General features: G+C 38.1%; 1 protein-coding gene across 1 annotated transcript in view; it reads left to right on the top strand.

Annotated features, from left to right (window-relative positions):
• The window catches only part of LOC100558156 (vitellogenin-1), a 57781-nt gene that overhangs the window by 26435 nt on the left and 6729 nt on the right, over positions 1-24617 (top strand). The window contains exons 18-27 of the mRNA XM_062978127.1: positions 2277-2370; positions 2483-2668; positions 8208-8346; positions 13850-14069; positions 16061-16152; positions 17494-18006; positions 18106-18162; positions 20428-20625; positions 23184-23390; positions 24445-24587. Of these exons, the coding sequence (XP_062834197.1) occupies positions 2277-2370; positions 2483-2668; positions 8208-8346; positions 13850-14069; positions 16061-16152; positions 17494-18006; positions 18106-18162; positions 20428-20625; positions 23184-23390; positions 24445-24587 (1849 nt within the window). The remainder of the gene's footprint in view (positions 1-2276; positions 2371-2482; positions 2669-8207; positions 8347-13849; positions 14070-16060; positions 16153-17493; positions 18007-18105; positions 18163-20427; positions 20626-23183; positions 23391-24444; positions 24588-24617) is intronic.

The following is a 24617-nucleotide window of genomic DNA, read 5'->3' on the forward strand; positions in this document are numbered from 1 at the left end:
GATATGAATAGCAGCTATTATTGGAGTTGGAACTCCTTTCCAGATATAAGTGAACAAAGACACTAACTTATTGAAGAAGGTAAAAGGCTTCAGTACATAAATCAAAGAAAGACACTAAGAAATGAAGCAAAAATCAGGGATTATCTGGACTCCCACCTCTCAGATCACTTTATATGTACATTGGTACTTCTTCCAGCATGAATTGGAACATAAAAGAGGGGAAGAAGTCATTGCTGTACACACAAGTACAATATCATAGCTGGACACCTCTCTGCCACTACCTTATACTCTGACATCCAGCAAACACAATGCTAAAAGTTAAGCCTGGAAATTGTCAGGACCCTGGCTGCAGAGCACCAATAACCTTACACAGAGGCCAGTCTCTATCTAATATCTTTATTAAAGAAATATATAAAATCAATAAAAACAAGTGAAGAATATAGTTCAGAAGCAGACCTTTCAGATGAGGTCAAATATAGTCCAGAAATGTATTGTCCAATATAAGATATTAGAGTTCAAAGTTTTAATCCACTTGACCGAAACACACACTTTGCCAAGCAATAGTGTGGGGAAATAACAGAGTCTTTAAAGTCCAATGAAGCTTGACAACAAGGCTGGAAATAAACTTGATTCTTGACTAGATCCGTGACTGGAGGCAAGACGAACATGAAGCATGAACAGAGTCCGTGGTAAAACCGTGAGACAAGGCAAGGCTTGAAGCTAGATCCGGAAAGCAAGGAACTGGGATTACGAAGTCCACACACGATCTCTCTCCTCAAGCTGATCAATTGACTCCGCAAAGAATCCCTCGCGCCAAACACCTATATTGGGTCTCGTTTTCCCACCAACAGAACTCTTTCCCTAGAGAACGAGAAGCGAAACCCAACTCTGTCCAGATGCATGACTCCTTAGAATTTCCCAAGGGAAGCAGATCTAATCAGCCATTTGTTTGGCAGCGATTCTCAGGCTTCTCCGATTAGCCTCCCTGACTCCCCTATCTTTAGAATAATTTTCCCTCCTGGAAAACGGGGGGGAGTTCTGCCCAAGGCCTGTTTGGCTGAATTCTTGAGGGCAAACATCAACATCCTGCAGGTGAAGAGACTCCGGCTCTTGCTGAACCGGCGAAAACCCCATGTTTTCCTCTTCGTCTGCCACAATAGTACTAGGAACAGGACTACAAGGCCCATGAGTCATCACAGAAATGAATTTGGTTGTTGAGTAGTCAGAAGACGCCTAAAATGAGTTAAAAGTTGAATTGTGCAGAAATTTTGGACTTACATCTGCATAACTTACTAACAGCCCATTTTTAAAGAGGAGAGGATCTTCTCGAGAATATTGGCACCTCTTTAAAGTGGTACAGATAAGAAGCTATTCATCATCCCTGCTACAGTGATTCAGATCACATTTTTAAAGGAATGCCGCCATTCAAAGGATTCCTATCTTTTATTCTGCAGCAGTTATAGCTATGGGGACAAATCATAGTTTGTGGGCAGTAAGAGTTCCAGAGCAATAGGATGTACTTTTCTTTCAGTGAATTCTATAATGTTTCTCTAGATTTACCATCTAACACTAATGCAGCTGCTTTTGCTGCAGGACAAAGATGGAGAAAATGCACTTTTAAAATAGAACATATGCCTTGTCCCTAAAGAAGAGACAAGTAGTTTATTCAAACTCTCCACTGCCATCTCCTCTGTATCTCTAAGCAAGAAACAACCTTAGCTATATAGTATAAAAGTACTATATATCTATATCTATCTATATATAATGCAAAGAGACCTTGTAGCACCTTAGAAACTATGCTGTGGTATTACAAGATCCCTTTGCATGCTGATATTTCAGACTAACATTATTATGTCTTTGCATAGAGAGAAATGGGGGTTACATGTGTTTATTAGTACCAACTACAGTATATGCATTGCATCAATTATATTTACATAAAAGATGTGTTCACACTACAGAATCATAACACTATTATCCACTTTAATCCCCCTAGTTCCCTCCTTTGGGATCCTGGGAATGGCATTTTAGTGAGAGGGTATTTCGCGTTTTCAATCTGACAGCTCCTTGGGTACCTCAGCAAATGAAAATGACCGGATTCTATAGGATTTAACCAAACAGGAGTTAAAGTGGAATAATAACATTATGTATTCTGAACTCCCCCCCCCCCAACCAATTACATGGGACAGCTATAACTGGGAATATCAACTGTATTTGAGTCTCTTTAATACGATAATGTTATTTTAGAGCAATTAATTTTCTTTTCTTCCTTTCAAAAGCTCAGTTATCAATAACTCCTGAGCCAACATCGCAACTGACTTTGCCAGACATGATTAACAGCAACTTTAAATTGAAAACCAAGCTGAATCTCAGGTAAATAAAAATACTGATACATTGTTATCAAACACAGTGTGCCTTCTGTTTTCATTAATACTTTAGTGCATATACCTGTAAACTCAGCATACTCTTTCCTTGACATTTTTAGCATCTTGAAAGATATGAGCTTGACAATGGGAATTATAACACCTGAAATCCAAGCTGTTCTGGAAGAAAATGCTAAACTGACAGTAAATGTCCCTTTGAATGTTGATTTTACCATAAATATTAAAGAAAAGATCTTCAAAGTTGAACTTCCACCATGCAACCAGGAAACTGACATCATTTCTCTAAGGTAGGCTGGGATTTTCTCCAGGGATTTTGTTTGCTAATTTCAGAATGCAAAGGGATTTCTTTTAAAAAAAATAGCACTGACTCTCTCAGTTTATTATCTAAAGCTGGTAGAGCCTCCGGTGGCCTAGGGGATAAAAGCCTTGTGACTTGAAGGTTGGGTTGCTGACCTGAAGGCTGCCAGGTTCGAATCCCAACCCGGGGAGAGCGCAGATGAGCTCCCTCTATCAGCTCCAGCTCCATGCTGGAGAAGCCTCCCACAAGGATGGTAAAACATCAAAACATCCGGGCGTCCCCTGGGCAACGTCCTTGCAGACGGCCAATTCTCACTCCAAAAGCAACTCCGGTTGCTCCTGACATGAAAAAAAAATGTCTAAAGCTGGTGGTTGGGTAGAGTTAAATGGATATCTTATTAAAATTAAAATGAGTTTAAAGGCTCAACAATTAATTCCTGCACATGTCTATTCCAAAGTAACACCCATTGACTTAATTTGGAAATATTCCCAGGTAAATATATAGAGCCCCCAGGGGCGCAGCAGGTTAAACAACCAAGCTGCTGAACTTGCTGACCGAAAGGTTGGCAGTTCAAATTTGTGGAGGGGGTGAGCTCCCGCTGTTAGCCCCAGCTTCTGCCAACCTAGCAGTTTGAAAACATTCAAATATGAGTAGGTCAATAGGTACCTCTCCGGCAGAAAGGTAACGGCACTCCATGCAGTTATGTCATCCACATGAACTTGGAGTTGTCTATGGACAATGCCAGCTCTTCGGCTTAGAAATGGAGATGAGCACCAATCCTTAGCGTCGGACACAACTAAACTTAATGTCAGGGGAAAACGTTTACCTTTACCTTTAAATATATAGAATATTTAAGTCTTAACACAGATACGTTTAATGTATGGTACATCACGTCTTTCATACATAATGACATTGTACAGTCTTACAGTATAATCAGGCTTCAAAATCATCTTGTAAGGCTGAAACTACAGAAACATTCTCAATTCTGAAACCATATCGTTAACTGTTGGTTAAAAACATACATGTACAGTGAGTGGTATTTTCAGTCATAGTAAACAACCTGTAGTTCTTAATATTAATATTTTACTCCCTTTATGACTTTAGAAGGGTTGCAGGCAATGAATAAATATTCTAAACAATAGTTTGTAAAGGAAAAGTGGTTTGGATTCATACTTATTAATACTTAGAATAGTCAATTAGATTTAATACCAGAAGTCAAAGAGATTTAATTAAATCACTGTAATTAAGATTGTTCCCAATATTAACTTTATGTAGCCAGCCAGTTCAATCTGAACAGGTGAAAGTAAATCAGATAAACTGACAGTCACAGGAATAAAATAAGACTTGCTGTTTATTAAAATGTTTAGATAAATAAAGAGGTGTTCACTGGATACTCAAAACTGGGTACAACTTGCATTTCTCAGGGGATAGCGTTCCACAGAGAAGCCCTAGAAGCCCTTCAATTCCTGGTTGGGTTGATTGATAGATTTCTTGCTATGCTCTATTCCATGAGGATTCCATTAAACTCAAATAACCTTTTCAACACCATACACACACAGACTGTAGAGACCCACTCCACTCCTCATGTAGTCCAATTTGGTGTTGGCAGGGTTTGGGTTACTGTGCAACTCAGCAGTAGACCTCCCCTTCTACCCCACTTTATATTGTTTGATTAATTGATGACTGCATCATTAAATCAGTAATGATTTCTCTAATTGCATGACTGCCCTGATTAGAAATGATATTGGCTCTGCAGAGGTTTGCATAAACTTCAGTGCCATAACGTGTGTTAATGTATGCTATTTTAACACCTTGCCAAGCAACAGATCTTTCTTTGCAATATTTGCAGAACAAACAAAGAAACACTTAAAATCATATTTTTCTTCATAACTTCAAGAAGAAAAATGAGCTCATACATAAGCCTTTTGGAAAACTAAACTCAGGAGATTAAAGCAGGAATATGGAAAGCTGCCTAAAATATACTATCCAAAATACATCATGCATGGCAAGCTGTTGAAAAATATCCCTTTAGTAGTGTTCATTTTTCAATATTTTGAGAATATTTATGGACAGATCCAATAAAATAATTCACATATGTATCCTGTTTATTTGATTGATAACAAATATGATTAATTTAGTAATCCATCGGTATTTATGCCTCCCATGAAGATTAGCATACATTTTTATATAACACCTGGGATCACCAGAGACATATGGTAAAATCCCATATAGAGTAAACTCACTGAATCAATTGTTGAATGGTATGTCAACCCGTATGTAAGTAACACTGATTTAATGTGTACACTCTGCTGGGGACTAACTCAAATGTATTTCATAAATGTATGCCAGATACATAATGTGGCCAATATGATCCTGTTTCTTTACAAACTATGGTACCGTTTGTTCTATATCATTATCAGTCAAGAAATAAAACAATTCCAGGGGATTTTTGAATTTTTTTGTTTTGTTTTGTAATTCATGTACTTTTTACTGATGCTAAAGAATGGCACAGTTGCATGCTGCTCCTTTATCCACAAAAATTCTGTAGAGTGGTTAGATCTTCTGACTATTTGCTATCACATCAGCTTCAATTTATGGTACCCTTGGAATTAGAGTCGTCCAAGAGCCCCATTCTTCACCAGTCCTACTTAGCTCTTGCAAAGTTGGGGCTGTGGTTTCCTTGATTGAGTAGATCTACCTGTTTTTTTCCTCTATTTCTACAGCCTAAAATATATACAAAGAATATATTTTATCAAAGATGGCACCTACCACGGTTCATATCAGAAAGCCATTTCAATAAATGAACAAGACTTACTTTTGAAAAAATGCAACTGAATATTTCATCTTACCTGTAGAAGATTTTGCTAGTATTGAGAAACAATCCAGTTCTCTTATTGTGTAAAATGTACCATTCTTCCTTTTTTATTTTCCCCCTGAGCAAGGATCAGAGAAAGCAGAAACCTTCATACTCTACCTTTAGGCCTTCCCTGCATGTTCTTCCCCTTGTTGTTGTTAAAACTTATTTTTATTTCTTGTGATTCTGCAGACAGTGACATATGTCATTTGTGATGCAACTGAATTTGCTGGCTCTCCATGCTCAATGCGACCCATCAACCACTTTTATTAAGTGGCAAGAGAAGAGTGGCTTAAAACAATAAAAAGTATTGTAGGAAGTGCAGGGAGGCAAAGATGCCAATGATTTCTGCTCAGAGAAATAGACTGTGATTTGGTGATGATTTAAATTATTGAATGTGAATAAAGTGAAAGCCACTTCTTTTTAATCTGTTCTGCCTGGATGAGCCATCGTAAAATGCAAGTTGATTTGTAATTTCTTTCATCCCCTCAGCTTGTCTGAAAAAAATATTTTGGTTCAATTTTTTATTCCTGAAGTTTCTAGCTAAGCTTAACGCAGAGTGTGCCTAGCATGCCCTTTATCAGGAACAGAGAGTTTAGAAAGAAAACAAAGCCCTCAGGTGATAACACATTATTTATTTATTTTTATTTGACTGAGATGCTTTGTATGAAGTACAACCACATGTTTTCTATGATATCCTCACCACTACAGATACTGACAAAAGGAAAAGAGAGAAAGATAAAAGGAATGCAAATTGGGCTGTCAAATGGAGTAGATTACGTGTTCTTAGGTTTCTTTCTTTACCAAGTGTGAAGCACATTATACTCAACATGGGAACACCAATCATCTCCTGTTCACAGCCAGATAGGTCACCCAGCCCAACAATGTTCCCCCAACCACCCTGAGGCAACAACATCAATTGTTTGCATTGAATACTGAATGTGTGTCTATCTCTGCATGCAAACTTAGTGTCTTTTAAAGAAGCTGATCAACCAAAAATGTGAGGGGTTAAGGCCCATATTGCCAATGTTCTTGGACTACAAGAAGTTCAGAGATCACACCTTATTAACTGCCATTGGATACATAGATTGCTCATGGACATCAATCCTCATGTAAATAATATTTTATGAGAAAAGGCACATGGAATATGATTATAACATAGTATTATATGGAAAGCAGTCATTAATTTTGTCTTGGTTTGCTGAATGGAACTGCATTATAAATGTTAGATAATTGGCTAAAAATTATGAAAATATTGGCCCGCCACATTTTCAGATTTGACTTTTGAAGATTTGATTAAAATGTTACCTCCAGGAACCTCTGCTGGAAGTTGATCATAGAGTCATACTGCAAGACCTGGGGCAAGAGAGAAGCCTCCTACAGGATGGGAAACATCCAGGCGTCTTCTGGGCAATGTCCTTGCAGACAGCCAATTCTCTTACACCAGAAGCGATTTGCAGTTTCTCAAGTAGCTCCTGACACAATAAAAAAACTGGAAGACCTAGAAGTTCCTAGAGAACACCTCTCCAGGAATCTCAAGGTCCTCAAGTACGATCCAGCAGAAGTTGACCATAGAGATGTCCTGAAGAAACTAGATATTTCTAGAGAGATATTCTCTCATATTAAAAAATAGCAATATTATTATTTGCGGTTTTTCACTTTTGCGGGGGTCTTGTGTCGCTAATCCCAGAGAATGTGGGGGACTAACTATATTAGCTCTTCACATTGGCACCCAATGATTTACTTCAGAGTTGAGCCATGAGAAAGCAACCTCCCCAGAATCTTCCAGTGAATGGGGACTGTGATTTGAACTTGGGGTTGAGGACACTAAGGACCTCATCCCACACATTCTGGGCTCCATTTCCATGAGCTTTGAAAACAGAGTCCTTCAGAGGCCATCACATGATGTAAGGGCACTTCCAGTGAGACTCTGTGGAACTCTGTTTCCACAGCATATGGAAACAAAGTCCAAAATTTGTCTTCAGGAGTCAGATGCTACTCAACTCCAAACTGAGGAAAACAGGAGAAAATGAGGAAAGACAGGGAAAGGACAGGGATTGGTTGCCATCCCAGAAGATGGACCTCAGCAATAGGGAACAAAGTATGACAATTCCTTTTGCTTTCCTCCACAATATTCATATGCACCAGAAGTATCAGCATTTCACATTGTGGTTAATCTCAATTGGTTGACATTTTGCTTCTTTCCAATAATAATAGTATGAGGAGCCTGCTCAAGTGAAGAACAGATAAGCCCATCTCACAATTACCCACCTCTTTATACCCCACCCCTACAAAAAAAATTCCTCTAAATGTATGCTCTCATTGAAAGATTCATCAGAATAACTACTACTGACATATAGAACTATTCAGTCAAGGGGGGGGGGGGGGGGGGGGTAGTGATAAAACTGAAGTGGGTGAAAACATATCCTTGATTTTAACCGCAACTTGAATATTGCTAGAATGTGATACCACTTTTCAGCTGAAAACTGAAACCATTACCCCATATTTTTTGCTTTTGCTTAAAATATGACTAGCCATATCTACACGTTCAATTTACAAGGTAATTTGCAAAGAACAGCCATTTGGTAGAGAGTCCATATTGCAATAAATAACTCAGATCTTTTTAACATATTTGTGTTCTAGCACATTATTTCACTTTCTCTTTATCTTGTAGGCTTAAAACATCTGCTGTCACTCGCAATATTGAAGAGGCACCTGCTAGTAAGTCAACTCCTGTACTTCTCCCCGAGACGATGTCTAACATAATAAAGCAGTCTTTTGATTCTTCTTCAGTTGAACAGGATAGAAGAAAGGTAATCCATATTGGATTTTTAGATGCACAGTTTTTTTGTCTTGAAAATGGTATATAGAAAAGAAATAGTATGAATTGTTTATTAATTTTTTCTCATAATAGTAAAATGGGTCTATAGTACATTCTAATAAATATAGTTATAATGTATTGGAACCTGGACTTAGCAGTCAGCAAGCACTGTAGTTGCCAGACAGCATTTCTATTAAGCGTAGATATATTTCCAGAAACATCAGTGTCTATTACGATTTGTATTGTTGGATAGTTCAGCAGTTAGAATTAGAATATACTATGTGGAAAGCTCGTACTCTATTGATTCATGAAGAAATACAATGACAGTTTGCAATGGTGAGTAAAATGTGTGGTTCTGATCAGGGCGGTTCAATCGTTAGGCTAACTATGTGCTTGCTGAAGGCACCATGAGTCGGAAGGGCACAGCCTGCCTTCCTCCCCCTCCCTGGCTCCCCTGCCCTCTTTGTGCCCTCCGACCTCCTCCCCCTCCCCCTCTTCCTGGGCCGGTGTTCTCGGAGCCCGGGGGGGAGTGGTGACAGGGTCGCGGAAGTCACTGCCGCTGAGAGGAGAAGGAGGCGGAATAGGAGGAAGGAGAGGAAGGCCATGCCTGGGCCTCCCTCCTGGTCCTCCACCCAGGCGTGGCCTTCCTCTTTTTCCGCGGGCACAGCATGGCCTGCCTCCGCAGCACCCTCTGCCCAAGCATGGCCTTCCTCTCCTTCTGCGGCCTGGCCTGGCCTTCGCCCTCGAGGCCAGGTCTCTGGGCTGCCTCACCATGTTCCAGAAGCTTTCTTTCCTGACGGTTAACCCACACCTATGGCAAGCATCCTCCGAGGTTGTGAGGTCTGTTGGAAACTAGGTAAGTGGGGTTTATATATCTGTAGAAAGTCCAGGGTGGGAGAAAGAGCTCTTGTCTGTTTGAGGCTAGTGTGAATGTTGCAATTGGCCAGCTTGATTAGCAATTAATGGCCTTGCAGATTCAAAGCCTGGCTGCTTCCTCCCTGGGGGCATCCTTGGTTGGGAGGTGTTAGCTGGCCCTGATTGTTTCCTGTCTGGATTTCCCCTGTTTTCAGAGTGTTGTTCTTTATTTACTGCCTTGGTTTTAGAGTTTTTTTTAATACCGGGGGCCAGATTCCCTTTCGGTGGCTTTTTAATTCCTATGGATTCCCAAGGACCCTCAGGGCTTTTCCACATCCATATAACCCAGAATATCAAAGTAGAATAACCCACAATATCTGGCTTGATCTGGGTTATCTGAGTCCACACTTCTATATAATCCAGTTCAAAGCAGATAATGTGGATTATCTGCCTTGATATTCTGGGTTATATGGCTGTGTGGAAGGACCCTCAGGGCTCTTCCACACAGCCATATAACCCAGAATATCAAAGCAGAATAACCCACAATATCTGCTTTGAACTTGGTTATCTGAGTCCACACAGCCCTATATCCCAGTTCAATGTTTGGCGCTAAATTCGCACATATAGTAATTCCTACATGACATTACCATGTATTGAACTGCTTTTTCTGTTGATTTGTTGTAAAACATGATGTTTTGGTGCTTAATTTGTAAAATCATAATGTAATTTGATGTTTAATAGGCTTTTCCTTAATCCCTCCTTATTATCCAACATTTTCACTTATCCAATGCTTTTATTTTCAGTGATTGGTTTAGGAGGCGCCAAAATTCGATTTGCTTACACTTGAAAATTACCTAGGGCTGGCCCTGGTTCTGATCCAACTAAATTTGTGGTTCTTATTGCTGTTGTTGTTGTGTGCCTTCCAGTTATTTTCAACTTATGTCAACCCTAAGGTGAAGAAAAAAGGTTTTCTTGGCAAGTTTTCTTCAGAAAGAGTTTTCCATTGCTGTCCTCTGATAATAAGATAATGTAACTTGTCCAAGGTAACCTAGTGGATGTCTATGGCTGATTTGAATTGTTTTCTCCAATCCTTGCGCAATACTCAAACTAGTGTATCATTTTGGCTTTGACTAAATTCAGCCAGGACATTCTATTGTTTCTAGACTGATCTAGGTTTAGTGTAGACCCAGTGGAATCATGATTAATTTGTTTCATTGCTTTCAATGGATCTCCTTCAAGCATTTTGAAGTCTGGATCCAATCCACTGATTGTAACAGCTTTGGAGTATAGGTTTGAGATATGCCAGGATCCAGCTGCAACACTGTAGCAATTTGAAACTGCTCAAGTATATATGATTTGAAGAGGATTTGCACAAGAAGGCAGTTGATGTCTCCTTCTGCAATGTTCACCAGAGCACATGCACAGATGTAACCGGGGTCATATATATATATATATATATATATATATATATATATATATATGAGTGATGGAATCCTGGCGACCGACAAAACAACAAAACTACAGGCCCCCACCTCGAAATTTGACAACACAACCCATCATCCACGCCTCTAGGTTGATACAACAAAAAGAAAAGAAATATAAAGTCCTAATTAGAGAGAAAGGAATAATTGTTTTTATCCAATTGCTGCCATTTAGAAGGCTAAGCTCTGCCCACTTGGTCTCCTAGCAACCTACTCAGCCCAGGGGACAGGCACAGTTAGGCCTCTTCCACACTGCCTATAAAATACAGATTGCCAGATTTTATTATATGGCAGTGTAGACTCAAAGCCCTTCCAAGAGCTATATAACCCATTTATAATCTTATCTACTTTAAACCAGATTATATTGACTCCACACTGCCATATAATCCACTTCAGAGTGCATTTTATCCAGCTGGGTAGAAGGGGCCTCATATAATCCAGTTCTAAGCAGATAATATAAGATTATAAATATACAGTACAGTCTCACTTATCCAACATAAACAGGCTGGCAGAATGTTGGATAAGTGAATATGTTGGATAATAACAAGGGATTCAGGAAAAGCCGATTAAACATCAAATTAGGTAATCATTATACAAATTAAGCATCAAAACATCATGTTATACAACAAATTTGACAGAAAAAGTAGTTCCATGTGCAGTAATGCTATGTAGTAATTACTGTATTTACAAATTTACCGCCAAAATATCACAATGAATTTAAAACACTGACTACAAAAACATTGACTACTAAAAGACAGACTGCATTGGATAATCCAGAACATTGGATAAGTGAATGTTGGATAAGTGAGATTCTACTGTAATATGAAATAATTACTGTGATAGAATAATACAGAACAATATAATCTCTAAAACCAGGACAGTAAATAAAGAGCAACACTCTGAAAGCAGGAAAATTGGAAATTCCACAAAGGAAACAATCAGGGCCAGCTAACACCTCCCAAGGAAGGATTCTTCCAGAAAGGAAGCTGACAATGGAGTGAAGCAGTGTGTATTAACAAAGTCATTATTATTATTATTATTATTATTATTATTATTATTATTATTATTATTATTATTATTATGTTGCTGTGAACCATGAAAATGAATACAATCTGCCTCCAAGTATTCAAAAACACTAAAATCAGAATATATATAAAATTACTGTGGTAGAATAAAACAGAACAGTACACTCTCTAAAATCAGAACACTAAATAAAGAACAACACTCTGAAAGCAGGGGAATTCCACACAGGAAACAATCAGGGCCAGCTAACACCTCCCAACAAAGTCTTCCCATCACCAAAGTCTGGCAAATCCTCTGTTTTCTGAGGGCCACAGACAGTAGAAGCACATAAAATATCGCAAACAACACCACTCTGAAAACAAGGGAATTCCAGACATGAAACAATCCGGGCCAGCTAACACCTCCCAACAAAAAATTCACTCAGAGAGGAAACAGCCAGGCTTTAAAGCTGCAAGGCCATTACATGCTAATCATTTTCCCTAATTACAGCATTCATTCAGGTTTGAATTGGGGGAGCGGACAGAGCCCCCACTGTTAGCCCCAGCTTCTGCTAACCTTAATGTTCAAAAACATGCAAATGAGAGTAGATGAATAGGTACTCCTTCAGCGGGAAGGTAACGGCGCTCCATGCAGTCATGCCACAGGAGCTTGGGGGAGTCTACTGACAACGCCGGCTCTTCGGCTTAGAAATGGAGATGACCACCAACCCCCAAAGTCAGACACGACTCAATGTCAGGGGGAAACATTTACCCTTTACCTTAACTACAGTAGAGTCTCACTTATCCAACATAAAAGGGCCGGCAGAACGTTGGATAAATGAATATGTTGGATAATAAGGAGGGATTAAGGAAAAGCCTATTACACATCAAATTAAGTTATGATTTTACAAATATTTGACAGAAAAAGTAGTTCAATACGCAGTATAGCTATGTAGTAATTACTGTATTTATGAATTTAGCACCAAAATATCACGATGTATTGAAAACATTGACTACAAAAATGTGTTGGATAATCCAGAACGTTGGATAAGTGAGTGTTGGATAAGTGAGATTCTACTTTACCACCAATTCCTCAGTACTTTATTTCCCATACCACCATACTTCGCCACAGCAACGCGTGGCCGGGCACAGCTAGTGATTTTATATATCACAAACAGAATTCTAGACATAGGAAGATGCTTTACACTGAATCAGACCATTGGTTCATTTGACCCCATTCTTGTCCATTCCGGCTGCCATAGTCTCTCTGTTTGTTCAGTCTGGATTCTTTCCTAGCCCACCAGGCACTTCCTAGCAGTCTTTATAGTCTCCCAACTAAGTACTAATTAGGCTGAAATAAACTTTCAAAATCACATGATAAAAAGTGTGCTCAGCAAGCTAGGAATGGTGTCAGTTTATCATATATATGCCACGACCTGTCACAACATTGTATATTTCTTCATTCTTTGACTGGTTTTTGGTGTTTTATGTAATCATAGCTGGCATCTTTAATTACCTGTTTAGGTTTCTTAGCCTGCCCCCCTTGCCTTTTCTCCCCTCCCCCAATTCAGCCTTAGCAGGTAGCACCAGTAAACAATGGCAGTGATGGAGGTTTGCTCAAGCAAGGTGAAGCAGACTGATATTTCCAGTCCTTGCCTGCCAGCAAGCTGTGATGTCTCAAATTGTTTCATTAGGTATCACTGAAGAGAGTGGGTTGGAAAAAGCAGTGTGATAATCCTTTAACTTGCAGTGGTTGTTGTTTGGTAAAAGAGGATTGGAAGACTTTTATGATTGTAGCAATAGTATATTATCATGAATATGTGGAAACTGTGAATACATATCAGATATGGATATGTAAATCTATACCAGTAGTTCTCAATCTTTGGTACTCCAGTTGTTTTGGACTTCAACTCACAGAAATCCCAGCCAGTTTACCATCTGTTGGGAATTGTGGGAGCTGAAGTCCAAAACACATGGAAGACCAAAGTTGAGAACCACTGGTCTAGGTTATATAGTCATTACTATGATAATGCTTGAATAAGATCCATTGAACACTAGACACTCTCTCCAAATGACTTCATTATCATTATTAAAAAGGATGGATTACAAGTCTAAAATTATGATTTCTTCTACTTGAATATATTTCTTGTTCATCTAGGAAGAACCATTTTCAGAAATCAGATCAACAGAACAGATCTACTCACAAAAACAATCAGAACGCCACTTAGATTCAATTCGACAAACTATGTGCTTTGAAACGTGTACATTTGGATGTAAAGCTTGCTTTGAGTCAGCAAATGCATATGCTGGATGTATCTTAGGTGACTCTCTATACAACATTGTTGGTGAACATGTTTTAAAATTAACCCTCAAGCAAGGTAAGTCTTATTTACAGTATAATTTGGTTTGTAGCTCACAGAAAAAATGTTAGAGCAAAACAGTGACAGGTGTGAAATAATAACTCCAGAAAATCTATTTACAACATGGAACACAGTGTATAATGAATGATGCAAGTTTGTAATAGTTCATTGATTTATATAATATTTTAGCCAGTAATGAAGTGTTAAAATATGAATCCTGGGAAAATGGTTTGAATCTACTTGCAGGTCCCAACTACAGGAGACACATTGAGTTAGTGGACGTTATATAAGTCTTGACTTAACCATCCTGCATCATCAGATACAATAATAATGATAATGGACTTCTAGTTGGTTAAGTCTAATAATGCCACCTCACTCCCACCCTGCCCCAAAACCCAACTTTTTCAGCCTGGCAGCACCTCTATCAAAGAATTTCTTAGGTGCTGATGATCAGGGAAATGGGAATGACAAGTGCAGTTCTCTTCGAGTTGTGGGGCATATAAAAACAGGCAATGGAGGGACCCCTTGGGAACCTGACATAACTGTTTGTCTCAAGGTGCCACATAAATGGGAAAGTACTACAACCATCATTCCCATTAGACTCAGGTGATCTGCAGCAACTGAGAAATTCTCAGTGAGCTCCCATGTGAAAATGTAGGGTTTGGGGTCTACAGTCAGATAATGACTGCAACGAGATCTTACATCTGGCTTACCACTTCATAACTTCTGAATAGAATGCAAGCTCTGATTTGTGTTTTTATGTCTAATATGTTGTGAGGAAGCATTAATTCCTGTACCACAATTCTATATTTTGACAATACAGGGTTATTTCTTATCTCAATCTTTTGTCACTTTACCAATTAGGTAGTACTGTTTCCAAACATGAAAGGGTCCTGTGTGTTGATGTACAAAGGGCGACAAGGCTTTTGCTTTAAAAAGAGGGTGAATGGCCTCAAAAATAGTATTTCCACAATTACAAATTGGAGCCCAAAAAAAAAAGCATTAAAATGCCTTTGAAATGCAGAGTTAAAACAACATGGTTCCTATGCTCAAGTCAAATAAATAAAATGATTTATTTGTTTATGATGGACCCTCATGACTAGAATTGGCTGTTTGAAGACCATTGGTTTTGGTGAATGTAGCCATGACAGGACTGTATTTGCTCTGATTTAGAGCTTGGAAAAGTTATTTTTGTAGTTGTAGACTAGGAAGAAATGTTTAAGCTTTAGTCTGATTGTATACTCTTCCAGTCTCATACATACACTGAAATATTTTACATATATTTCTATAAATCTAGGAAAGGACAATTTTAATAATATAATTTGCCACTGATTGTTATCATAAGTCATCCAGATGTTTGCCTTTTCATGTGTGCCAATCCTCCATGAGGAGATGGAGACAGTTGTTGATTAATCTGAATCTAATTGCACTGAAAGCAGTTGAAGCCATTTGCTTGGTTGACTTGTGAATGAAAGAGTAAAAGTTCTGGATTGCAGTATTAGGATCTAGAGTTCATTGCCTTCCTACTGTATTGATAACGTGGTTTCCATGTCTATATTCTACAGAATTTTGCAATGTTTGCAATGTCCTGGTAAAATCTGAGCTAGTGAAAAAATAAGCAGAATACAATGTGTTTTAAAGATTTATTGCAATGACTTTCAAACTGGCCTTTTGTTATGGCTTCAGGATTAATCACAGAGGTGTGTGTGACTATCATGAGTGGGTTTTAGCAACATCTACAGGAAAAAGGAAGAAGTACATCTCCAAGTGCACAGTAGATGGTCTTTTTGGTTTTTTGGGGGAAAGGGCCTGTGTATTTGGCAAATGTATATATTTCAAAGACCTTTATTCTTCTTTATCACCACAGTCATGCCTATATGAATCAATAGAACAAACAGGTAGACCTCCCAGTATTAAGTGCCCAATGCCTATATTTGAGAAACCATAGTTTCTAGCATATATTATAAGGATCTTATGCAATAGCACTTGTATTATTTATATAATTTTAGATGATACAAGAGCACCGATTGAGAAGTTACAATTCACAATTCAAGGAGGTGCTCAAGCTGCTGAAGCAAAGGTGCGGCTGCAGATGAGAAAAGTAAGAACTGGGGTATTTCTCTATAATGTGCTTTGATGGTTATGCGATTGCAAGATCCAAATCTTGAATGGTCTACTACTTGTTCTTGTTTTAGGACATTTGCTACATTCAAGACTTTAGGAAAATGTTGTTACATACCCTGTTTCGCCAAAATAAGACAGGATCTTATATTAATTTTTGCTCCAAAAATGTGCTAGGGCTTGTTTTCAGGGACAGTATTATTTTTCCAAATTGAATTTTTAAATGGACTATATCTAGGGCTTATTTTTGAAATAGGGCTTATATTTCAAGCATCCTCAGAAATGCTGAAAAATTATAATAGGTCTTATTTTCAGCATAGGTCTTATTTTGGGGAAAACAGGATACATGTTACAAAAAGCTAGTCTTGACTGTGTTGCCTTGAGCAATGTTTTTCCTAACTAGACATGGTAGGCATATTAATTTGAAAATAAAGATGATGTGGATGATAGTACTATCCAATACAAGAAAGTTGCAAATATACTATCTTATGCAAACTGTCCTATGGAAAAACATTTCCATATTCATGATGCATTTATTGTCCAGGACTAAACTAAGCTCCTAAGGGGTCAATGCTATGGCTTGCAGCTGTTTGGAGAACTCCATGTTTTTTCCAGTAAAAGCAGTGCAAGGTTGTAGCAATCCTAGCCTCTGGGCCTGAGTTGTTCTGGGGAGAGGAGGTACTCCCCCCTCCATATTTTACTACTTAAAGTATTAAATTGGATACATGTGCCTCCATGACCGATTTTTTGCCACCAGAGAGCACAGTAATATATTCGAAGAATCATAGGTTTACTACAAAAGAATTTATTCTCAATCATTCATCATGAAGGAGAGAGACTGGAAATATGATTCTGACCTATTTAAAAATCAGATGGCTAATAGTAATCAGTCCCATGGTTATTATAAGATCTCATGTTGTCAAATCCTTTTTTGAAATTCAGAGTTAGTTTAATGAATCTGCACAAGCAGTCAATGAGAATGAAAAACAATGTAATGCCCACACTATAAATATGTTCCAGTTCTATAAATAAGTAAATCAATGTTCCCTATTGACAAGAATACCTCCAATCTTCCATTGTTCTGTGGATCTGATATTAAAATATGTCTTATTCTACATTGATTCTGTTTAAGAGTCATGTGCAAAATTGATCTGACTTTGTGTTTTTATTTGACAGATAAACAGACAGACAGACAAACAGATAGATAGATTATACAAGTGTATGTGGTGCAGAAAACCACTCTCACATTTAAGAGGTGGAATGTAATGAAAGATTTTAATAGGAGGAAGAGTCACATAATTTTTCTGGATATATCCACCAGGAAAGGAGCAGCAGCTCTGAAGATTCTGACTCCAGCTCTGATAGCTCATCTTTGGCCAGAGATTCAAATAAAAACATGAATTTGAAGCAAGCGCGAGCTGAGAATGAAGAAGGGCAGCAGGAACATGATCAGGAGCATTACCATAATCAAAAGCAATCTCCAGAGAAAAGGAAGAAGACATTATCTGCCCATTTTAGGAGGAGTAGCAGTAGCAGTAGCAGCAGCAGCAGCAGCAGCAGTCAACAGCAAAAAGGGAGGAGCAGTGATAGCAGTAGCAGTAAAAGTAGCCCCCAAACCAGCAGCAGCGACAGCAGCAGCAGTGACAGTAGCAGTGACACCAGGTCTAAGCAGCATGGTAAAGGGAAACCCCAAAAATACCAGAACAAGAAACGCGGAAGGAATCAGTCAAGCAATAAAAGGGGACGTTTTGATGAAAGCAAATATTCAGAGAGACCTCCCACCAAATACAATGAAGAACGAGAGAGGCAAAGTTGGACTGACCTGTCTCCTCCTGTAAGTGTTTTCTTCAAAACCCACTACAATTGAGATGACATTCATTTGTTTATTTGTGATAATGTATTTGAGTAAGCCTTTCTTCTTGGAATTTTGCAGAGGATACGAGGCCTGCAGTGGTCCATGTTCAGCTTCAAGGAAAGCTATCCCAGCCAGGTAGGTTCAAATCTGAAATCCACTTCCTTTGTAGGAAGAGGAGGATAACAGTGGTGTTTACCTTCCCCGTTGCTTAAAGCAAACTTGCCTAATAAATAGGTACAGTAGAGTCTCACTTATTCAACATAAACAGGCCGGCAGAACGTTGGATAAGTGAATATGTTGGATAATAAGGAGGGATTAAGGGAAAGCCTATTAAACATAAAATTAGGTTATGATTTTACAAATTAAGCATCAAAACATCATGTTATACAACACATTTGACAGAAAAAGTAGTTCAATACGCAGTTATGCTATGTAGTAATTACTGTATTTACAAATTTAGCACCAAAATATCATGATGTATTGAAAACATTGACTACAGAAATGCATTGGATAATCCAGAACGTTGGATAAGTGAGTGTTGGATAAGTGAGACTCTACTGTATTACAAATTCTCCCATCTATTGCTCGGAATAATAAATGGGCATTGGATGCATTTACACTTAGAATTAATGCAGTTTGACACCTCTTAAACTGCCATGACTCAATGCTATGAAATCACAAGAATTGCAGTTTTACAGGGTCTTTGATCTTCTCTGTCAAAGAGTGCTGGTGCCTCATGAAACTACTACTCCCAGGATCCTGAACAACAGGATAGGTTCTGCTGAGTGATTTCATATTGTCTATATGAACAATTTGTCTAGTTTTATGGCTGGACATTAAAACAGTGACTCATATGGATTCTTGTATATGGGTATTTATTTATTTATTTTAAAAAATATTGATACATCCATTCAATTAATAAACTTTTGTCATACAAGTCTTATCTTGATATACATTATTCCAAAAGTCACTTTACCTTAAATGATGCTTTATATATTCCTTAGATGTATATCACCCATTACCCATGCCCTCCCCCTACATTTCCCCCCTGCCTCCTGGAACAGCAATTCCAAATGATGTCATTGCATCGATTTAACTGTGTGGAAAGCCTGGTTCAAATCATCTCCATCTGTTTTGTCAGTTAAAATAGACCATTTCCTATACCAGTCTTGTTTTGTATACTTGTATTCATATACTTGTTTTTTCCTTTGATTAATGAAATCATTGATTATGTATCCTGAGAGATAAGGCCACCAAGTTTCCAAATCCCATCTTTTATTGTCTCTCCATCCTCGGGCTATCATAGCCTGTATTGCAGCTATCATATATTTTAGGATTTCTCTCCACTTACTGTTATCTCCCTTTGCCTCTATAGTGAGAAATATGAATCTAGTTTTATCTCACTTTAATTATTCCCTATTATTTCTTCCATTGAATTTCTTATTTTACTGTAATAATTCTGATTTTTTTTCTGCAATCCTGCCACATTTGGGAGAATGAACCTATTCCCCCACAATTATGCCAACATTTGTAGCAAATATTTCTGATTATATGTGCTAATTGAAGGGGGATTCTATACCATTTAGAAATTATTTATGTATTTATTGATTGTTAACCTCTGCCTAGGGCCAAAATTATTTCCCACAATCCCAAACCATATGTGTTCTCTAAACATGGGGCCCACATGACACAATAGCATCCCCAAAACTAATATACGGTAATTATCTTACAGAATGTTACCAGTAAAAAAGGTGTTTTTCCGCTGTAAGAAAAAAAAAATCAGCATAGCTTTCTAGACACTCATAGTCTTGCATACAGTTGATCCTCCATGTCCAGAGGTTCTGCATCCACAGATTTGGAAATATATATAAATATATATATATATTTATATATATATATATAAATCTTGATTTTGTTATTTTTTATATAAGGGGCAGCATTTTACTGCACCATTGTATAAAGTGGGACTTGAGTATCCATAAATGGTAAAACCAAACTCCTGCAAATACCAAGGGGCCCGCTGTAATAAAGAGGATTTATCCTCTTAAAACTAAATAAATAAAAGGCTGGGACAGTTCATCCCTAGGGCTTTGATATTTCACTTTAGATTGTAGTTAGGAAGCAGGAGATGGATAGATATGTCAACTTGATTTCCTTATCTTACATATAGAAAGTAGATATGGCTATTTGCTCTTTACGGCTGAAGCACCATACAAGAAGGCATTTTGCTAGAGTCTACAAAGATGTCATGCCTTTCCAGTGCCTCTGAAATCTGCTTTGAAAATAATAATTCAAGGGACAGAAAGTTGCCTTACATTTTGACATATATCACAGTGTCCTCACTTCTTTCCCTGCTGCTTTTGCTCTTTCAACTCCTCCTCCCTTTGTTTTGCAAACCAGGAAGAATCAAGTAGTTCATCATCTTCCTCTGAATCAAGCAGCAGCAGCTCCAGCAGCTCCAGCAGCTCTAGTCCCAAAAGCAGCAGCTCCAGCCGCAGAAGCAGCAGCTCCAGTCGCAAGAGAAGCAGCAGCTCCAGTAGCAGAAGCAGCAGCAGCTCCAGTAGCAGAAGCAGCAGTGATTCAAGCCAGTCACAAAAAGTATGGTTTAAATGTTATAATACATGTTCAAGTATTAGAACAAATGATCATGGAGGATAGTACCCTTTCCCTTTTTTTGGCAGTCTTTAAACTGAGTTTGGGTGGGCATCTTTCAGGAGTGCTTTTATTGTATATTTGTTCATAAGAAAAGATGAATAATGTTTGATGAAGTTGAAGGCAGAAAGGAAAGAGGTTAGCCACAACCAGAGCCATAGTCAGAAAAAAATTGGGTGGGGGGGGGTTGAAACTTTTTTTTAGCAAATCATGAAGAGTAGTTCCATAACGCAAAATAATTTAGAAATCAGACTCCATTGATAAACTTCAGTGGACACTCAAGACAGATCTATGGTATTCTTGGGCCAAATGTATGTCATAAATATCCATGACTGCATTTATCCATGCAAAGTATGGGAATGTATCCTTCACAGATAAGGAGGTCGTACTGTATGTACATTCAGTTGTAATAACAACCAGGTCGTTGATTTTTAAGGAAAAACTAGAAATACTATCCCCCTCCTTATTAGCTCCTAGCTGTTTTAAATACCAGCTACAAGGAGTATGACCCGATAGTTTTTCTTTCTCCACTGATGGGTTTTCTTCCATCAGCAGACCTGGTAGGGATATAACATCTCATTTCGCCCTCATGGATGTAAAGCTTGCCAACAAGAGTGAAAGGGGAAGAAAGTTCTATCATACCAGAACATGTTGACAGAATTTCCATGTGGCCACCAGAGTCTTCCTGGACCCTGGATTCCTCTATCCATGGGGCACACACTAAAATATAAAGACCTTCCACATTTTGAAGGAGTATAAAAATGAACAAAGTCATCTAGAAAAAAGATGTATGTATTTCTGAAAATTTTTAAAAATTGTATCAGACAAATCATTTTGAATGGATGCAGTTTTAAATTGACATGCAGCATCCTCCTCATACTTTGACTTGATATCCCGTGTGCCATGGCATGCTTATGAGCAGAACTGTGTGGCAATTGCTGAGTGGATGCTCTTACTGCTTCCACATTTTCTGGCATTCCAATGTCGTAGGTCTGCCAATGATTTTCTTTTCAGTGTGGATCCAGTTGCCCAAAGATTAGAAATCCATAGCAAAATAGTTTTCCAATCTGCTACAGATATATTTCAACCAAGCGCAAAGTATGTACAAAATGTTCTCATAATACCTTTGAACAACAGAGACCCAATGTTCACCGGTCAGACTCATGATGGGTACTGAAAATGTCAGAGCCTACTTTACCGAAATATACCTACCTCACCTCTCTACCCCCCACTACAGCCCACACAGGGGTCCCTTGAAATAAGGGAGACTTTATGCCCTGCCCTGTACATGACCTCCAAGGAGCCAATTGCTCACACCTCAGAAGCTTCCATGCATCACAGTTGTCTGTAATCAGTTAACCCCTCTGTCTGTTTTACTGACAAAACAGCTTCCCCCCCCCCCCATATCACAAGAAAACTGGACTTGCACCCTAGGCTGTCTAGGCAATTAAAAATAAATCAATCCCATAATACTCGACATCTCTCTTCCCTCCTGATAATCATTACACCATAAGCACAATGTTGGATTTAGACCAGGGATTGTACATTTTCAGAAGCAAGATAGCAAGCTCCTCTCCCTTGTCAAAGTGTTTAAAATATTTGCATATACCAGGTGTCATATTTTTAGAATGCAAAACATTTTGAAAATGCAAACAGTAAAGTACTAATAGAACCCCAATTTCAGATGTGCAAAAGTGTTCAAATATTTTCTTCACGCTTTTTTTAATTGTGGAAGACTATTTCCCTGAAAATATTGTCAAGTAAATAATAAGGAAATATTCAAAAGCCCATTTACTTCCTATACTCTGTGCAATTGTAAAGCACCTCTGGTTGACCCACATATAAATGCTCAGTCACAGGAATGAACATAGCCAAAGAGGCATGTTGACATTTACACAACGTCAACTCTTTATTTTCAGTCTGATTTGAACATCCCCTAAATATTAAAATCTTTATAAAATGTGAATGCATAGAAATGCCAATAAAATCTTTTTTAAATGTGATTGCATAGAAATGCCAATAACTGAAATTACAGGGGGTTCTTAGAGCAACATGATTCTTTTTTACTCCTATAGCAATCAAATTAGGAAGAACTTCCTCACTGTGAGAGCTGTTCGGCAGTGGAATTCTCTCCCCTGGACTGTTGTGGAGGCTCCTTCTTTGGAGGTTTTTAAGCAGAGGCTGGATGGCCATCTGTCGGGGGTGCTTTGAATGCGATTTCCTGCTTCTTGGCAGGGGGTTGGACTGGATGACCCATGAGGTCTCTTCCAACTCTACTATTCTATGATTCTATGATTAAAATGACTGAGCAGTGATTCAAATCCAGTTCTCCAGAGATCTTGTCCAACTCTCAAATTACTGCACCACGCTAGCTCCACTAAAAGTGACATCTCTAAATCACCAACCCCAATGTGGTAGCTCTTGTATAATTCTGAAAAAGAAGTAATCCAGTGAATGATCACAATATACATTGAAACAGTGTCCCTTGTTTGCTTGCTTTTCAGTCTCAAAACCGTCGAGATGAGCTTACACCTTACTTCACTGTTGAGGCTCGGGCACATAGGAGTGACAACAAAGATCAGGGCTACAATTTGTCCATGTACATGGAGCATGAAAGCTACAATTTCCATATCAAAATGATTGCAAAAGAGCTTGCCAAAACTAAGTGGAGAGCCTGTTTTGATAGCCAGGTGTTACCTTACAAATTCCAGGTAAATATTTTTCCCATTTCTGGTTTTTGTTCAGTTTTTGCAATTTGAAATATATTTTCAGCAATGTTTCCAAAAGTACACAATTTTATGAGAATGATCTTTTTAAAAAACAAATCACACAAAATAACAGCTGTAACAGCACAAAACATAACACCACAAAAAGTAAGATATGAGTAAATGACTGGTTTGGGGTTACAAATCACTTCAGAGTGAAAGCCTCCTCAGTTCTTCCAAGTCAATTGAATTCATGGCAGTATCAGCAATTCTCTGAAATATTTCAGAAATAAGTATATTAGCAAACCTGAACTATTCATTAGTTCCTCAACAATTATAGAAGGAAGTATTTTTGAGTTTGAGGAAGGAGGTAAATCTGAAATCTGACGCAATCACCACTTGAAATCGTTCAAACTGTAGTTTGGCAAATCATAACTGATATTATAATAAGAGGACAGGGATTTTCTGCAATTTAGGGTAGACAGAGTCCACAGTTACCTGTTGAAGGTAATAAACTCAATCCAATTAGTAGATAAAGTTACAATAGACCTAGCTGTCAGTTGGATTTACATAAACAATTGATTTCATGGGTCTACTCTAACAATGGAAAGATTTTAAATGAATACTCAAAATTCCAAACAAAAGGGGTTTCCCATGTGTCCATAATGAGGAAAATCTTGGATGGACATTCAGGGCTCATTCTACATGAAAAGTAAGGGTTTTTCACAGAAAAATGCATTTTCTGCACATAAATGTTCTCTTCATTGCAGAAAACGTGATTCCGAGCATTGTGTTCAGAACATTGTTTTCTATGCAGAAAACCCACATGTGGATTGTTACACAAGAAAACCTGAAATGCAAATCAAAAAATTATTGAATTATTCATTATTGCCCACAATAATTAAATTTGCATAGATTTATATATCTAATTTACTCTAGTTCAGACTACGGATAGAATTAATTTAATTGCCATTATCTTATAACCCATTGTATTGAACCAAATAGGAAATTAGGCTTCATTCCTATAAAATTAATTTTTTTGTTTTACTTCTTACAAAAGAGTTCTATAAACTGGGGTAAAAAATGCCGAGATTACAGGATTGAAATGAAAGCTTCCAAAGGCCAAGTTGCAAGACATCCTGCCCTGCAAATGAACATGAAGTGGACCAAGCTTCCAACCTTCATCAGGGAACAAGCAGCATGGTATACCAATGACAAAGTTTCTCATTATCC

Source organism: Anolis carolinensis, chromosome 4, assembly GCF_035594765.1.
Source record: "Anolis carolinensis isolate JA03-04 chromosome 4, rAnoCar3.1.pri, whole genome shotgun sequence".
In the NCBI taxonomy this organism is placed as follows: Eukaryota; Metazoa; Chordata; class Lepidosauria; order Squamata; family Dactyloidae; genus Anolis; species Anolis carolinensis.